This window comes from Marmota flaviventris, chromosome 1 (genome assembly GCF_047511675.1).
Source record: "Marmota flaviventris isolate mMarFla1 chromosome 1, mMarFla1.hap1, whole genome shotgun sequence".
NCBI classification, from domain to species: Eukaryota; Metazoa; Chordata; class Mammalia; order Rodentia; family Sciuridae; genus Marmota; species Marmota flaviventris.
Window position 1 is genome coordinate 25892629 of NC_092498.1, and position 19362 is coordinate 25911990.

Sequence of the window (19362 nt, forward strand, 5' to 3'; positions counted from 1 at the left end):
ATAAGATTTGAACACCCACATTTCTGGATATCAACTGGAGGCAGAATCAATTAATCTTTTTCTGTTTTCCATGAAACTTAGTTTTTAGTCTCTCATGCTTATCAATTTTTAAAGAGTATATAAAAAATCTTTTAAAAAGGAGGAAGTTTTAACCAGGATGGTCATTTAAAAAACTTGAATAGGCAATCGGAAAATTATAAGAGAATTATAAAATTACCAACTAATAAAATTTTTGTACTCAACTCATCTATGATAGTCAATCTTAAATACAGTTTGAATGAATAGTTTATAAAAGAGGAAAATTAACTATTCCTTCAAAAAATAATTCTAACCAGTTTCCTATATACCCATTATCTTCTAGACATTGGTTGCTATGTCTTTAATCATCATAAATATTTATAACAAGGACAATGTCCCCAGGCTTCTGATTCAGGTTTTAAATTGCCCTCCAAGTAATTAATTGCTAAAATTACTCATTTGTCAAAAAATTGGTACAATGCTTACAAAGAAACATTTACTTTATGGTGAATATTTATTTCAGAATGCCATATTGATAATAGACACATTATGCAGCTAATGAAAGTAGCAAAATGATTCTAGAAATTTTTTAATATTGACTTCTTTTTCTTATAAATTATCTATCCCAGTATGTATTCCTCAAAAATGGAAATATTCATCAAGAAAGGAATACTAATCAAAAATGAAAAAGCTTTAAAAAATGTTTTGTTGGAAATTAGTACAAAATTATTAGCCAAAATGCTCCATATTTTACTATGGAAATAAGGAGCTCTATGCTGTTCCAACTGGGCTTTTTTGTTTTTGTTTTTGCTTCCATCCTTCCTTTGTAATGCTTGAAATTCTGCCCACATCACACTAAGGACAATCTAGTCTCAAGTGCACAATATTTACATTTTTACAACAAACAATTATGTACAAAACAGAAACCCAGAAAAATATGTAAATTTTCAAAACCCAAGATAAATATTTAAAACATTTCTATATATCATCTTTCTATATTACATGGTAGTGAAACTAGAAGTCAAAACTGACAAATGTAGAAACAAAAGAATTTTATCACTGTGCTATTCTTTTGATCACCATAATAAATATCCAATATTTATTACAATCTCATCATTTAATGATCTGTGAAGTATTCATACATATAGCTTCAGAACTGCTAAAAGGGCATGATCTTTTAAAGATAATAGCTTATCTCACCTAGTTTTCACATCTCTTTAAATTTTTGTAGAACAATTTTGCTGTCTTATTTTAGCTCAATTAGTTTTCTTTCAATTAATATCTAGCACAGCATTATAAACAGCTGTTAACTTATTAAATATTATTCTTATGTTCCTTATTTTGTATTCATAGATTTAAGTGACAATAAATATCACCACATGAAAAAAAATATGTTAATACATCAAATAGAAATACCCATGAGACATCTGTCACTATGTCATAGTCAGACTTCTTTGAGAACAATTTCACCTGCAGTACAGATCCTAAATGTAACCCTGGAGGAGTGCCTTGTCTCTTAGCAAACAGTGAAGAAAAACCAATGCATAATTAGGTTAGTGGCCTCCGATGGAAACCAACATGGTAATGAGGGCTGTCTGCTTCCATGCTCTGCAATTCAGATGCCAAAACACAAGGCAATAACGGGCTGCATCCATCTATTTTTAAATTTTTCATACCCTCAGAAAAGGCATCACTATTATCTTAAAATGAAAATCATGATAAAACTATATGGCTGAGTACTCACAACATCATAAGTAATTAAGGTAATTATAGTAATTTAATGTATTAATCATGTGGTATATGGAAAAAAAAAAAAAAAAACACTGGACACAGAGTCAAAAAGCCCTTTTACAAGTTCCTTCAGCTAAATGATCCTGACAATTACATTCTATGAAACGAAGGAGCCAGAATGATCCACGGCTCCAGGACACTAGTCCTGGACTGGGCTTAGTTATAGTAGGGTCGTTTAAAAAGGTGTTTTTTGTTTGTTTGTTTGTTTTTTGTTTTGTTTTTGCTTTGTTTTGAATTAAGTCCATATTTAATGTCTAAATCATGATTCAAAAAACATTATTTACAGCTGACTAATGAAGTTTGGTATGAATATTTTTGCTACCCACCCCCCAAAATTTGTTTTTCCTGGTCCTGGTATTATTAGTAAAGAGCCAGTTCTTTTCTTTGTTGGCTTGTTTTCCTTTAGTTTTCTTTGTGCTTATTCATCAATTTAACACTAAACTTCTCTTCCACCTTTTAATACTGATGAGACACATGAGGGTCCCACCTAACAATTTTTTCTTGATGAAATCTCTCCTGATGGCTTAGATTTTGTCTCCACTGGGGGTTGCTTTCCCAGCATAAGTGTCAACCTAGAATCCCTTGATCCCTGTCCTAGGGACTTTCTTTACCTCTCTTTTATTTTGGACTCTGTTAAATCTTTTCCTGGTCATCTCTTCCTTGGTTTATTCGCTGAGTTTAAGTAAAGTACATCTCAAGTAGCCTCCTAAGAAAGGATGTAAGACAGGCAAAATTTCCAATGCCTTGAAAAACTGGAAGTGATAATTTTACTGTCACACTTCATTAATGGTCCTGTAGAAAACCAGATTGGAAATAATTTTACTTCCAAATTTTCAAGCTATTGTCCCACAGCCATCTCCCCTCCTGTGTTACTTTTGAAAAACCTAAGCCCGTTATAACTATTGATTCTATGTAGTAAACCTGTTTTCCTTTTGCAGGAGTTTTCTTTGAACCTAGTGTTCTGAAATTTTGCAATAATAAATATCTGAAATGATTTGGGCATTTAATGGACACTCCCCATCTAAAAATTCACACCCTTCACATCTGGAAAAGCCATAGTTTTAGTAACTATTCAATGATTCCCTCATCTATTTTTATTCCTCAAATTATTCACATGTAAGATCCTTCATCTTTATCTTTCTTCATCTTTATATTTAAACTGTTGAATCTCCATCTTTCAATTGTTGTTTTGTTATATTCTTAATTTCCAAGAGCTCTTAAATTATACTTTTTAAATATGATATACCAATGGCAGATTAGAGGAAGGTTGCATTTCCAGTTGCTCCATGGTTTGGGATTCAAGCAGCGGGAGTATTGAATCTCAGAGAGATGGGTAAAAGGGAACTCACTGAAATTCAATACTGGAAAGTCAGAATCACTTAGAGACTCAGAAATTCAGGTGCATTAAACAAAGAACAAGAAGAGAGTACACTGGAGCAAGCTGGTTCACCACAGAAGGGAGGGTTAAAGCACCAAGAAACAAAAGGACAGAATTGGCAAAGAAAAGTAGCTTGAACCAGAGGTTACAAAGTGACAGCTGTCAGAAAAGTGTTCTGTTTTTCTCAACTGGCAAGCAGAGAACTGAGTCCAGGAACCACCTTGAAGAGGTTGCAAATTCAATCCAATCTTTTTTATTCATAAAACATTCTTCACAAAACCAGAGGGGAAAAAGTCCTAAAATTCATTTGGAAGAATAAAAGACCCAAAATAGCTAAAGCAATTCTAAGCTATAAAAGCAACATGAGATGTATCACAAAATCTAACTTCAAATTATATTACAGAACTATAGTAATAAAAACTGCATGGTACTGACAAAAAAACAGATATAAGCCAGGCACTGTGACACTGACCTATCATCCCAGCAACTTGGGAGGATGAGGCAGGAGGATCACAGGCTCAGGAACTTAGTGAGTTGCAATATAGGGAGACTCTATATCCAAAACAAACAAATAAATAAATGAATAAAGGCTGCAAATGTGGCTCAGTAGTTAAGAGCCCCTGAGTTCAATTCCCACTACCAAAAAAAAAAAAAAAAAAATCCCCACAAACAAACAAAACCAAACACATAGACCAGTGATACAGAAGTTAATACATAGAGACAAACCCCATAGTGATTATTGACAAAGGTACCAAAACACACACTGGAGAAAAGATAGCCTTTTAAACAAATGGTTTAAAAGGGAAACCTGGGGGCTGGGGTTGTGGCTCAGTGGTAGGGTGCTTGCCTAGCATGTAGGAGGCACTGGGTTCGATTCTCAGCACCACATACAAATAAATAAAGGTCCATCAACAACTAAAAAATATTTTTTTTAAAAAAGGGAAACCTGGTTATTCATATATAGAAGAATGAGACTAGATCTTTGTATCTCACCCTAGACAAAAGTCAACTCAAAATGGAGCAAACACCTAGGAATTCCACCAGAAACTATGCAACTCCCAGAAAAAAAACATAGGATCTACACTCCATCCAGCATTGGTGCCGGGCAACAACTTTCTCAATGGAATCCCTAAAGCTCAGAAAACAATGCCAAGGGTTAAAAAATGGGATGGCATCACATTTAAAAGTTTCTGCACAGCAAAAGAAACAATTAAGAATGTGAAGAAAAAACCTACAGAATGGGAGAAAAATGTTGATATTATTCTTCTGACAGAGGATAAATATCAAGAATATTAAACAACTAAAAAAAAATTTAAAACTAAAAAACAAGTAATCTAATTAACAATTAGGCAAACTAACTAAACAGACATTTCTCAAGAGAAATACAAATGGCCAACAAATATATAAAAAATGTTCAACATTTTTAGCAATTAGGGAAATGCAAATAGAAACTGCATGGAGATTTCATCTCAATCCAGCAGCCACCAAGAATGTAAACAAGGGTTGGGGTTGTGGCTCAGTGGTACAGCACTTGCCTTGCACACAGGATGCACTGGGTTCGATCCTGAGCATATAAATAATAAATAAATAAACAAATAAATAAAATAAAGGTATTGTGTCCATCTACAACTAAAAAAAATTAAAGAATGTAAACAATTATAAATGCTGGGGAGGATGTGGAGAAAAAGGAACACTTTCACAGTATTGGTGGGATTGTAAATTAGTACAATCACTATGTAAATCAGTATGAAGGTTCCTCAAAAGAATAAAAATGGAACCACCATATGACCCAGCTTTACTTCTCCTTGATGTTTGTTCTAAAGAATTAAAGTCATCCTACTATAGTGCTACATGTATACCCATGTTATAGCAGCACAATTCACCATAGCCAAATTATGGAACCAGTCCCTAGGTCTGTCAGTGAATGAATGGACAAAGAAAATGTGGCACACATGTGTATGTGCATGCAGCGGGATCAGGTGGTGGGAAAGGAGAATAGTGGTAAATACTGAATGATATTGGACAAATTACATTGGTATATTTTATGCATGTATGAATATGTAACAATGAATCCCACCATTATGTACAACTATAATGCACCAATAAAAAAATGAAAAAAAAGTTCTTTTTTTAATTGATGCATGATTTTTTATTTACTTCTGAGACAATTAATAAAAATTAATTTCAAAGTTGTCATTTGTATCTTTCTAAATCCAATTAATAGGAGCAACTTTGCCTACTCAAATTTATGTATTTTTTAGCTAGGTTATTTTTTAAATTTGTTCTAATTAGTTATACATGACAGTAGAATGCATTTTGACACATTACACATAAATGGAACATAACTTCTCTTTCTTCTGATTGTAGGATCACATCACTCATGTAGTTGTATATGCACATAGGGTAATAATGTCCAATTCATTCACTATCTTTCCTATTCTCATAGCCCCTCCTCTCTCTTTACTCCCCTGTGACTAATCCTACCTACCTCTATCCTTCCCTAGCCATCCCCCCACCACCCCTTACTGTGAATTAACATCCACATATAAAACATTTGGTCTTTGGTTTTTTGAGATTGGCTTATTTGGCTTAACATGATATTCTTTGGCTTTATCCATTTACCAGCAAATGCCATAATTTCATTCTTCTTTAAGGCTAATATTCCGTTAGCCTTAAAATAGACAATTTTCTTTATCTATTCATCTATTGAATGGCATTTAGTTGATCCCATAGGTTAGCTATAATGAGGTGAGCCGCTATAAACATTGATGTGGCTGCGTCACTATAGTATGCTGATTTTAAGTCCTTAGGGTATAAGCTGAGGAGTGGGATAGCTGGGTCAAATGGTGGTTTCATTCCAAGTTTTCTGAGAAGTCTCCATACTGCTTTCCAGAGTGGTTGCACCAATTTGCAATCCCAAAAGTAATGTATGAATGTACCCCTTTCCCCAAATATCCTCACCAACATTTATTGTTGCTTGTATTATTGATAATTGCCATTATAACTTTGAGTGAGATGAAATATAGTTTTGATTTGCATTTCTCTAATTGCTATAGAGGTTGAACTTTTTTTTTCATTATTTTGTTGATCAATTGTATTTCTTCTTCTCTGAAGTGTCTTTTCAGTTTCTGAGCCTATTTGTTGATTGGGTTTCTTTTTCTTCGGCATTAAGTTTTTTGAGCTCTGCATATATCCTGGAGACTACTGCTTTATCTGAGGTGCATGTGGCAAAGATTTTTCTCCCATTCTGTATGCTCTGAGGAGAAACTTCTTAGTTTAAATCTATCCTTCTTATTGATTCTTTTTTTTTTTTCAGGGAAAAAGGATAAAACAGTGTTTAACTGAAGTTCAATATTTAACAACGAAATCTGAATCATCAGCTAGAGATTCAGTTGTATTCAAGAAATTGATTTAAGTAGAACAGTGGAAGTTTGGTACTCAAGAAAGTATTTGTTGAATCAAAACCAATATTTTAACGGTTGAAAATGGGAATTTCTGTTACCAGTTTTGATGCATTTTTTCCCTCTCCAAGAGCAAGCCAACTTCCCCACATGGTCTGCTGAGGTTCACTATTTGTAAATATTTATCTCACTTGCAAATGTGTATACACACACATATAAGTTTTGAATATATATGTGCATGTCCTAAATATATACATGCATGCATGTATATATGTATATATGTGTGTGTGTGTGTATATATATGTGTATATATATATGTGTGTGTGTGTGTGTGTGTATATATATATATATATATATATATATATATATATATATATATATAATATGCAGTCACTCATTGCTTAAGGACATGTTCTAATGTTCTAAGAAATGCATTGTTAGTCAATATCATCGTCTTGTGAACATCGCAGAGTGTATTTAGTCTGCTCCACATGTAGGCTGTGTGTGTGCACTCCTAAGTAAACAACTCACTACAAGAGTAAACCAAAACACAAGAAAAAGTGATGCAATGAAGAGATACAATAACACGAGGTGCATGACATTGCTATTGGCATCAGCACACTGTATTACAGTATTACTGTATTACAGTAAACTTGATAATGAAGCTGAAGGATTCCCAACCCCTAGGGATGTTGTGGCTGGCATAGGTGGCAGTGCAATCAATGTCATGGGGTTGTGCTGAAGCTGATGCAAAGAAAGAAACCCATTGTACAGCCAGTTGTATAACAGCATAGCACATAGTTATATATAGTATATCCTGTAGTGATGAGAAAAGGCTGCTACTGGTTTATGTATTTACTATGCTATACTTTGTTTTCATTATTTTAGAGTGTACTCCTAATTATTTTTTAAAAAAAGTTTACTTTTATTGATTCTTGATCTTACTTCTTGTGCTTTATAAGTCCTGTTAAGGAAGTCAGTTCCTAAGCTGAAGTGGTAAAGATTTGGACCTGCTTTTTCTTTTATTAAGCACAGGTCTTTGGTCTACATTGAGTTAAATTTTGTGCAGGGTAAGAGAGAGGGTTTAAATTCATTTTCCTACATATGGGTTTCCAGTATTCCCAGGACCATTTATTGAAGAGGCTATCTTTTTTCCAATGAACACTTGTGACACCTTTGTCCAGATAACTGCATTTATGTGTGTTTGTCTCTATGTCTTCTATTCTGTAACACTGCTCTATGTGTTGGTTTTGGTGCCAACACCATGCCATGTTTCTTACCGTGGCTCTGTAGTATAGTTTAATTTCTGGTATTGTGATGCCTCCTGCTTTCTTCTTCTTGCTAAGGATTGCTTTGGTTATTCAGGGTCACTTATTTTTTCATATGAGTTTCATAATTGCTTTTTCTAGTTCACTGGGATTTTAATAGGAATTGCATTAAATCTGTATAATTCTTTGAGTTGTATGGTCATTTTGATGATATTCTGCCTATCCAAGGTATCCAGTATCTTCTGAGGTGTTCCTTAATTTCTTTCTTTAGAGTTCTGTAGTTTTCATTGTAGAGGTCTTTCACCTCTTTGGTTAGATTGATTCCCAAGGTTTTTTTTGTTTTTGTTTTTGAGGCTATTGTGAATGGGGCAGTTTTCCTAATTTCTCTTTTAGTGGACTTATCACTAGTGTATTAGAATGCATTGATTCATGGGTGTTGATTTTATATCCTACTACTTTGATGAATTTATTTATTTAGCTAGAATAATTATTGTACAGTTGTCTGGATTCTTTGTCTATTCTCTTAGACTGATCAGATTCTCCAAAGAAGACTCTTACAATATTCTACCTAGATGCATGATACTGTTTTCTGAAGCACCCCAGGTCAAACCCTCTCATTCTCCCAGGTACCTTCCCACCTGCCCACCACCATGTCTCTCATTCTCCCAGGTACCTTTCCACTTGCCCACCACCATTGTTAATATGGAGGTTGCAAAAAGTAAAGTCAACTTACTTTCCCTCCCCTGCTGGCCGAGTAAGAAGCAATGGAAGTCAGCAGGCTACAGGGTTATGGGGAGAGCAACAGACCAGGATCATCTAATCACACACATCCTCCAGTCTGCAGAGTGATAGGGGTTGAGGGAGAGGGTATTGAGCCTTGCAGGGCTTCAGAGAGCAAGAAGGCTCTGTGGGTCATGAGAGGATCCCTGGATTCTCCTTTAGTCTGAGTAAATGCCCACTTTTCCAACCTACAGAGTTTTTAAATTTTGATTCTGGTTCAGTGCAGTAAAAAGAGAATCTATATCAAATATATGTAATTATTACATTATATTACATTATACATGATATATCCTATGATTACTGAGGCTTCCTGGTACTCTTAACCATGCCAAGAATTAAAGTACTCAGAACTGTCTTGGAAAATCCTCATGGACCCATGATTTTACTAACTATGGGGGAAGGGGTTCCCATACAATATATGTTATGTTGCAGCCTTTCAGTTATTCAAAATTATATGCAATAAGGTAAATCACATCATATTCTTTTAGAGGCAAAAATATATAGTACAGCATCAATCTGTGACTGCATTAGACAACTTGTGAGTGGAAATGATTCCTGCTGTATGTAACCAATACCCAGATTCATTGCAGGTGTCACACCTAATTCTTTCAACATTATTTCTATGCTCGTTCAGCATTGTTTCTCACTGACCCTAAAAGGAAGCATCTCTTACAGTATTTGAAGCTTTTTTATTGCCACAGTGCAACGTGGACTTGAAATAACTAGTAAATATTAAGTATCTGAAATATGATGAAGGGCCATGAGATGAAAGAAAAACATGTGAAACATGGATAAGAGCTGCTATAGTTTGAGAGACTATACTGAAAAACAGCCACCCAGAGGAGAAGAGAAAAAATAAAATGGAACAGAAGAATATACAGTAAAAATGTAACTATCACTAGTGATGATGGCTTGAGGGTATAGAGCAAAAAATGCTTTGTGAAATGAGTTTTGTTTTTTTGTTTCACCAACAAAATTCTCTACAGCACTTAGCCACAACTAACAACAACAAGAGGGGTATTGAGAAAACTAAATTAGGATAATAAAACCCAGTGATATCATGACTCTGTGAAAATCTACAGCTCTTTAATTCCATCCAATCACTAATTTGAGTCCAAAAGTCAAAGGTACTTCAGAATACCTGCTGATTCCAAATGTGGCTCTTAGACCTTTGGGCTCCCCAGAGCTAAAGGTAAATACCTCTCTACAGATTTCTAGGTGAGAGTGGTAAAAAGAAGTATGAATGCATTTGTACTGTTGATTCTGAACCCAATTAATCAGAAGAAAGTATGTAAATGTATAAATGAGAGAACTTGAGTGTTTGAAATGTTAAATAATAAAATCATGTTCATGTTTTATATTGTTAGATACTTTTAGGATATTGCACGTTATTGATACAGTTAGACTTGAATCTGGGCAAAATATTAAAGTAAATATTTTCATCTGCTAAAATTTCTTCCCCAACTACTAAAAAAAACTATGGCAACAGATTTCATAAAACCCAGATTTTTATGAAAAAATAAATAAATCATAAATTCATAAATAAAGGAAATCTTTCAAGAAAAGAGGGATATATAAAAATCAATAGACTGATAGACATAAGTCCCACATTGATTCAATTACTTATTTAAAAAAAAACTGTTTTGTCCAATTTCCTACAAGTTTCTGTGTTTTTAAATTGTGTGACTTGCCACCATAAAAGCCTTTGTTATTAATAATCACAAATATTAAAAACACCTATGATTTATTAAGAAAACCAAAACCAAACTGGTAAGAAAATGTGTAAGAAAATGGACAATGTATAAGAATAAGCAATATAGAAAAGGTGAGTTATAAATGGTAAGGAAACATAAAAAGATGCTCTATGTCACCAGGAGTCAAACACCAACATAAAGAACATTTTAGTCTTACTAATCAGAATGGAAAAAAATTAAAATGATCAGCTATATTCAATGCTGGGAAGAGTAAAGGAAAATAGTCCATCTGTGGTTTATAGTCTTGTAGGCAAAAGTTCTAGTCAAACTCATGAATAGAGGAACTGTATCTCTGCCTTAACAAGCAAGATCATTAAGTATCTATACAAGATAAATAAAATCATAATGGTTTTATACTAATATTTAGGATCATTTATAAGAGCAATATTCTGTAAATAATTTTAAAATTCCAAAATAAGGAACTGTTAAAATTATGGTTTATTCAGAGTATGGAATAATGTACAGCTATCTGAAAGACTGTTACATCATAATAAATTGATTTTAAAAGCTATCCATGGTATATTTTAAGTGAAAAAAAGATAATAAGTATTATTTTTCTTTTTTTTTAAATCTTTATTTATTTTTATGTGGTGCTGGGAATTGAACCCAGGGCCCGCACTTGCTAGGCAAGTGCTCTAACGCTAAGCCACAGCCCTAGGTATTATTTTTCTAAAGGAAAAAAATACTCAAAATACCATTTATGCATATATAGGTATAAAAGCAAAGTAAAAAGCACAAAACAAAAAAATACATTATGTTGCAAAGATTGATGTAAATAACAAATGGAAGGAATGGAGACTAATCATGTTACTTCAAATGCATGCATAATACTCAACTGGTTCTTAGGATCAAGAAATGAAGCCATTTGAATTACAAAATATAAGCATGCTAAGTCTTCAGATATAGTTTTGGAATCCTCTAATCCGTAACATATGCTAAGAAGAGTCCCTTGTATTAAGCTTGAAATTTTGTAATGATTTCTCAAGATGGCCCAATCTCAGAATTTCATTCTTTTGAAACAGAGTCATCAAATTTCTAGTAAAGGAAATTAAAAGAAGCAGTAGATAGTAGAACTTTTATCTGTTTTATACATACAAATGAGAAATCAGGGGGCTGGGATTTGGCTCAGTGGTAGAGTGCTAGCATGCATAAAAGCCTGGGTTCAATCTACAGAACCATTTAAAAAAATGAATGAAAACTTATATACTATGAACACATCATAACATCACTTTGGATCATAACCACGCTTTATGTTGAAATCAAATGTCACTTATGTGTGGGGTTCTAGTTAAGAGATACTGAACTCCCCTACTGAAAACAGTGTTAAAATAGGATTCCAGTGTATCCCACTCACTGCTGGCAAATGCTTCTCCATGAAGAAAAAACAGAATGTGATCTAAATAAATATTCTCCAGTGAAAATACTGAATGATAAAAGTTTCTACCAACTAAACTGAAGCAATGACTATATTACTTTTCTTTACACAGAAAATTTTAACTTTAAATTATGGTTAGAGATGTTAGACTTAGGCTCAGTAAAATTTCTCGTTGGCTTGAGAAATCTCTTTTCCTACCTTCACATTATCTGGATGGAGCCCCCCAGGGTGCTTGTCCATGTACTGACATAAATCAGTGTGCTAGAAGGAAAAAGGGAAAATGTATTAATATCCCTCTGGCTGTAACATGATGAATCAATATTTTTCTACTTCAAAGTCACCATTACCTTCTGAACAAAGCAAATACAAGACAAGTGGGTGGATTTTTAGTGCATCCACTTGTATGCTCCCCACCCCCATTTTTAACCACAATTGAATCATTATCTTTACCTCTAAGTTTTATGTTAAACATGTCTATGAATTAAAAGGAATACATATCCATAATTTGTCAAGCATTTAATTTCCTCCTCATTAAATATATATTGCCAAAATTTGACTAAAATAATAAAAATAAAAGCCAACTAATCAAATTGTAATTTTAATTAACTCACATTCTCCAATTACAAATGCAGGCTATTATTATTTATTTCATATGAGACAAAAACATTCTAAATCTATTACTCTAGTAAAATTTATCACTGTACTTATTTAAATTTTTCATGACTATATTCACAAAAAAGAAAGTTTCCACACCTCCTAAATATATGTGAGCAAATAAACTCTATAAATTACAGAAATACATTTAAAATTATAAAGCAAAGATATTCAAATATATACTAACAAGAATATCCCCAGATAACATTTTATGGTGTTAATCTATTAAATATGGCAAGTTCAACTTGACAATAATTATATTTTTTTCTTAATTCATTTTCTGTTTATATTGTGAACTACACACAATTTTTCAAAAAAGTATGTAGAGTTGTAATTTAAAAGTTTTATTCTCTTATGGCTACTATAAATTGAAATATTTAATTATCCTGTAAAAGCCAATGGACAGGAGCATTTGTGTCTCATTATTAGGCTTGACTTATTGAGGAATTATGAGTTTTATTCAAGAACCTTGCTGTAGCCACCAAGACAATTAAAATTTTGTTACTGAGTTGTTATTGCATGCTCGATGGTAAGTGTTGAGGATACAGAGGATGCAGAGCAGAACTTGTCCTTCATTCATTTATCCTGTTACTTCTTGAGCCCTTGCTATGTTCTAGGCATCATACTTAGTCACCATGACATGATGGAATAAAACAGATGTACAGGGGAAAAGAATGGACACACCAGGAAATAGTACAGTGAGCTACGTATTATGTTAAGAACGGTGCTGCATAATGTTCTATTTGGCTTTGCTCTACAATTGGTAAACTTCTTTCATCCTTTGCTGCTCATGTCTTACTTATTCTTCTAGAGGCCTTTCTGAAATCTTTAGACTATATTATGTTCCCCCTGCTATATGTAAGGCAAAGCCAAATAAAGCAGGATAGAATAAGTGCTAGTAGACACATTCTGACACTTAACTGCCTATTGTAGGACCACATCCAAAGTTTATGTGTTGAAGGCTTGCTTGATCCCTGCTGGCAGTGCTATTGGGAGGTGATGGAAATTTTAAGAGGTGGGGCCTACTGGAAGGGAGTAGCTCATTGGGGGCATGGCTTTGAAAGGTTTATTCTATCCCCAGTCTCTTCCTTTCTCTCTCTTTCTCTGATTTCTGGCTGCCATAAGGTGAGCAGCTCTGTTCCACTATGTGCTTTCTACCACGATGGTCTGATTCACTGAAGATCCAAGGTGACAGGGCCAAAGGACCATGGACTAAACTGTGAGCCTAATTACACCTTTTCTTGTTTAAATTGATATTTTCAGGAATTGTGAAAAATGATGGAAAGTTGATTAACACAAATGGGGAAACATTTCTGCTCCTCTAGACATGGGATGATGTTCTTAGTATATTTCCAATGATATTAGCATAATGAATTGTAGTAGAGACCTTCTCCAGAAATTAGTTCTTTGGAACTTTGATAAAAAGTTTTCCAAACATTTTAAATTTTAAAACCCATATTTCTTTAGATTCAGGGTATGAAAATGTGTGTGTGTGTGTGTGTGTGTGTGTGTACTTGTGTACACACATAACAGATATATACACACATGGCTGTCACTAGCTGTGTAGCCCTGATCTACATAACCTCTGTATATAAGTACTATCTTCATCTGTGGAATGATAATAATCCTAGTACACCTACCCCATATGGCTTCGGGGGAAAGTAATGAGCAAATAGCCATAATACTTTGAGAACTTTTCCTGATACCTGGTAGATACTATAGATGATGATGATGATTTTCTATGATGTGTTTAGGAGGAAAAACAGGGAGAAATATTTAAAAGGATAGCAATTTAATAAAACAAATGTTAAATCTATACAGAGAAATCTCCGGACTGTACTTCACCTTGATGTGCATGTTTCTCCCACCTGCATGCCTAGACATCTCGCTCACCCTTCTCAGCTCCTGCACTCCTCTCAAAGCACATCTAGCAAACACAACAGGAACCTCAGATTGCTCTGGGTGATTAGGAGCAAGAATCCGAGAAATTCAGATAGAAGAAGGGACAGGAAGCAGTACAAGGCCATACTTTGTACCCCAATATCCATGTGTCACAAATTTCTTCTTTACCTACATTAAAAACTGTCTCTTTCCACTAATTTTTTATTGGTTCTTTTTAGTTATACATGACAGTAGAATCCATTTTGACATAATTATACAAGCATGGAATTATTCTAATTCTGACACCAGTATCTTTATTTCCCTTTCCCCACCCCCTACTCCCTTCCCTCTATTGATCTTTCTGCCATTTACCATAGTTATTTTTTAAAATTAATTTATAGTGGATGTACACGATGGTGAGATTCACTGTGTGTATTCATATGTGTACATATGCCCTCCTTCTCTTGAAATACACAGTACTCTATTTGGCTTTGCATTAGATGTGTCCAAATTACAACTTTCATTACATCTTTCTTCTTCTTCTTCTTTCTCTCTCTCTCTCTCTCTCTCTCTCTCTCTCTCTCTCTCTCTCTCTCTCTCTCTCTCTTTGATACCAGGTATTGAACCCAAGTGTGCTTAACAACTGAGCCATATCTCCAGCCCTTTCCATTTTCTTTCTAATTTTAAGATAGGGTCTCCCTAAGTTGCTGAGGCTGGCTTTCAGGTTGCGATCCTCCTGTCTCTGTCTCCTGAGCCATGGGTATTTCAGGCATGTGCCACCATGCCTGGCTAACATCTCTTCTTTCTTGACAACTTCTTTCTTTAGTTCTGTTAACTGGATTATGTGACCTTTATGATTTGCAGTAGTCTAGAAATGTAAAACCTAATAAAGCATGCCAGAAGGCACTCCTTAGTCATTTCAGTGTTAAAGTCATTGTAGGTATAAGAGTTCTGAACAGAAGGCCCCTATAACATATAACAAACAGATCACTCTCTTGGAATACCTTGATAATCTTGGATCCATTTGGCTTGATCTCTGACTATTTCTTGTTTCTAATATCAAAAGGAGCATGCACAGATAGACTAGCTCCTTGATAACACCTAAGAGTGTCTGCCATGGCTCTGAGCTAACACCTCCTCCTCCCTTACCGCACTGTGCCTCACCTCATCCACCCACACCACTCCTCTCATTCACTCCATCACTGCCACTGTTCTTCAGCATAATACCACTAGAAGCAGTAGAAGTGCTTGTGTCTGACAGGTTTGTGTCTGACAACTGCCTAGAAACAGCACATCAGTATTCCATAGAGTGGGTGGTTTTGAAGGAAGCTATCAAGGGTAGCTACACTTACAAACCAAGCAGAAGACAGAGGGAGTGCAGCCAGTAGCTCTAAGTCTCAATCCCTAGATGAGCACATATTCTCCTTGTTGATTACCCACTGGGTAGCATTTATTTGGTTATTTACAAAGGTGCAGAAATGTTTCTAAGGGGGAGAGAATTTGAGGAGAGGATCTGAAATCAGAATCCCTTGGAGGGTAAATGTTTATTGTAAAATAATTTGTAAGATTTAGAATTTGTTTCCTCATATTGATTTTTTGTGGCTGGATCAATTTCAAAGGCAGAAGACAAATCTCCCTTCGGAAAGGGCAGGGCATAGAAATAATATGGAGAATTGAAAAGTCTTTTTACTCATAAGCATTTTCACACAGTATAGTCCTGGTTAATTTTAATCATAGGCAGGAATGGGAATGACAATGACTGACACTAGCTATAAGCTGCATGTACCCATGTGGCTTAAACATAAAGACATGGAAGAAAGCACCAAAGATAAATTATGTATACCCTGATAACCTTTAATAATGTATACCATGGAAAACACCTCTTTTGAAGAGGACCAGGAAAAAGAGGCCAGCAGGAGGAAAAGATGGGCAACAGCTGGACTGTGACATTGACTTCCATATTTTCCCCTCCACATCCCTTACGTTTTCTGAATCTTACCTGGGTCAGAAGAAAGAAGCAATAACCCTCTACATAAATCCACCAATAAGAAAGCTAGATAAAGCCCAAACAATCTTTTGGACACAAAATAGTGCCTAATTTCCACGGCAGAAAGAAGTATGTGTCAAGTGTAAAGTAGGCTTAGCCCTTCAGTGCATACTTATGTGTCTTTTGATTTTATCTAACTCATTATTCATGAACAGGGATTTTCCAGTAATTTCCCTTCAAATTGTCAAACCTCCTATTCAAGAGGCATCAAGTTCCTCAGAGTAATTCTGATTTTGCAATAACTTTGACTTTCATATTGGACTTTTCTCATGGAGCAAATAAATCCCTTTCAGAACACATGTGTTTGTTTCCATTTTCCTATAATGTTAAGGATGAAGTTCCACTGTTTGTCAGCTAATTCTGATGTCTTCAGAAGCCCTGCCAAATTATTAGGTTGAAAATAGCACAGCCTTATTTTTAAGCAACTAGGCTAAAAATAAGGAGGTCTTCTCGTGGAGATAGCCAACAGAAGCCCTCATTTTGAAGTTTGGTAGCAGAGCCTCCGTAGCCCTTACTTTTGTTTCACTTAATTTTTCATTTATCGGGGAGAAGACAGTCAGTGTATTCAAGCTTGGTATAGATTTTATAACACTTTAAAGACCTCTGTTTCACAAGCATAAGAAAATAGAAAGATTACAGAAGATAAAATCAATTCCAACCTAATTTTTAATAGGTGGGCTTGATTATTTTATGTTTAAACACTGAAGTTCAGTTCATTCAAACCTTAGCTAACCAAATACAACAAAAAATTCAGTGGAAACATACGATTTAGACAGCTAGAATGTGTTAAGAGCTAGCTGATAACATGTGCAAATTAGAAGCATAAAAACACAGAGCCCTCCCTTGCCTCATTGATCTTTGTTTAAGAAGTTGTCTAGTCCACATCCAAGTTTGACTCTAGATCCCCCAGTCTGATCCAGGCAAGTGGCCCATTATAGAGAATCTTTAAATGATAGTCTTAATGGCAACAGATCATACCAAGTGATTTCCAATTTTCTGAAAGAAAAGTGCAATTTTTCCATTCTTCTATGATGTCCCATATGGTCCCCAAATTTAAGCAATGACAATGACTCTTAGTGTGACTGAGAAAGCAAGTGTAGACAGACTGTTCTATGACTGGCTAAGGTCACTTTTCTTACTATTGTCCATGTCTGGGACACAAATGACATCACACACACACACACACACACACACACACACACCTGCACTCTAAAACCACACTGAAAGGATGGCTATGGACATGGGAAGAATGTACTAACATTGTAGTTTTTAATATATTTCACCTGTAGCTCATTATAGTCATAATTCACTGGGGAATTGTAACTGCTACAGGGAATTGAAGAGAACGTACAGAAGGGAAGCCTCCTTTCTTCTGCTGCAATCATAGCCATTTTCCTCTAGGTATAATCTCCATTTTAATCAGCCCACATTGTTGTAAGAGTTAAACATCAAATTACTGAGCAGTTAGATTCAAACTGCTCTTACAGGCAGTCCACAGATTTAAATTGACTTTGAAATTGTATTTTTCCCTGTTCAGATTTAAAGTACTCATCCATTTCACTCCCAAATCATAATTAATGAAATCATAATGTTGTGAGTTCCAAAACATAAGACTTTTTCATTAGCAAGGAAATAATGAAAATCAACCTATCCTTTAAAACAAAATCACAGTCATTTAGAATACTTAATAGAGGAAATCTGTAACTACTACATATCAGAGGGGCTCATTTTTAAAACAATAGTTATGAAAAAAAACTTTGTAAGTACTCAATCAAATGTTAGCCAGGCTTCATGCTAATACATTAAAAACCCCACCTTTTTTAACAGCAAAGACAAGACATTCATAAACCTGTACAAAATTGTTATCTCTTCTCTCTGAAGTGGAGACTCTAATTTCAACTAAAGTATTTGTGCTTCAAATTACATCATAAGACACAGTATGACAATGGAGATGATGTGGCCTTTCAATCTACTCCATCATCACATAATCAAAGATATATTAATCCCCAATATTTCACTGTGCCTGCACTATTTTACATATATCAAAGCCTTTTTCTTGGTTTTAAGCCACATAGAAAATATTTGAAATTCTATGAGTAAAACCATATACATATCCCCTAGAGAGGGAAAGGGGAGTTAACCCACAAAGCAGTTTACACTACATAAAAATTCTTCCGTAACAATCACAATGTTACAATGCTACAGTCTACTCCTAATTAAATCATCCATTTCTTTTTAATCATATAATGTATTCTCCTTTTGGGGAATAAAAAACCTATATGTGGCTGTCCCATAATTCTGCTTAAATGGTTCCAGCTGTCATTTCTGAATCCAAAATGCATGAGCAGCCTGAGGCTGGTGACTGGAACAGGAAGGATTTCCAACCACATTCCCATCATGTAAAACCAGCAACCTGAAAAATTTCTTCTATTAAAACAAAACAGAAAAAAAAAGTACTATTTGACTTCTGGCAATGACATCATAGAGAGACAGACTGGACAGTTCTGCAACGCAAAGACTGTTGCAAGCCATTCTTCTCTGATAAAAAGGAATGCAGACACTCATGTTCCAATGGTTATATCTGAAGTCATTTCACATCATAGGGGCTAATTCTTAAACCCAAATGTAACTACCTTTATCTTTGTCTACGTAATTTATTTTTGCTTTTATAAACTTCAAAGAGGTACAAATAATTTTTCTTTTTATAAGCTAAAAAATTCAATGTATAATTTGGGGATGTTTCAAGAAATTGGTGGAAATTTTCTAGAAAGACATTCAAACAGAACCATACATTATTCCAGCATTAAAAGAATGTGTAAAATGTGCCCTATTGAAACAGTGGAGGAAAGGGTTATCCAGCAGCATTTATATGCTCTGGGGCAAGCCATCTACAAGCCTAAGCCATATAACAAATTTTAACAGTGTCAATATTAAATAGCCATGTAGAGAAGATGTTCTTGCTATTTTGAGATCTAGTTGATTTTTTTAAAAGGAAAAATAAAAAGCCAAAGAGAA

The 19362-nt window shown here is 34.6% G+C and overlaps 1 protein-coding gene across 4 annotated transcripts in view; it reads right to left on the bottom strand.

The window, feature by feature from the left end:
- Window positions 1–19362, bottom strand: part of Cdk14 (cyclin dependent kinase 14) — a 767749-nt gene that overhangs the window by 304409 nt on the left and 443978 nt on the right. For all 4 annotated transcript variants that reach the window (XM_071612068.1, XM_071612070.1, XM_071612062.1 and 1 more), the window contains exon 7: window positions 11964–12026. In XM_071612068.1, coding sequence (XP_071468169.1) covers window positions 11964–12026 — 63 coding nt within the window. The remainder of the gene's footprint in view (window positions 1–11963; window positions 12027–19362) is intronic.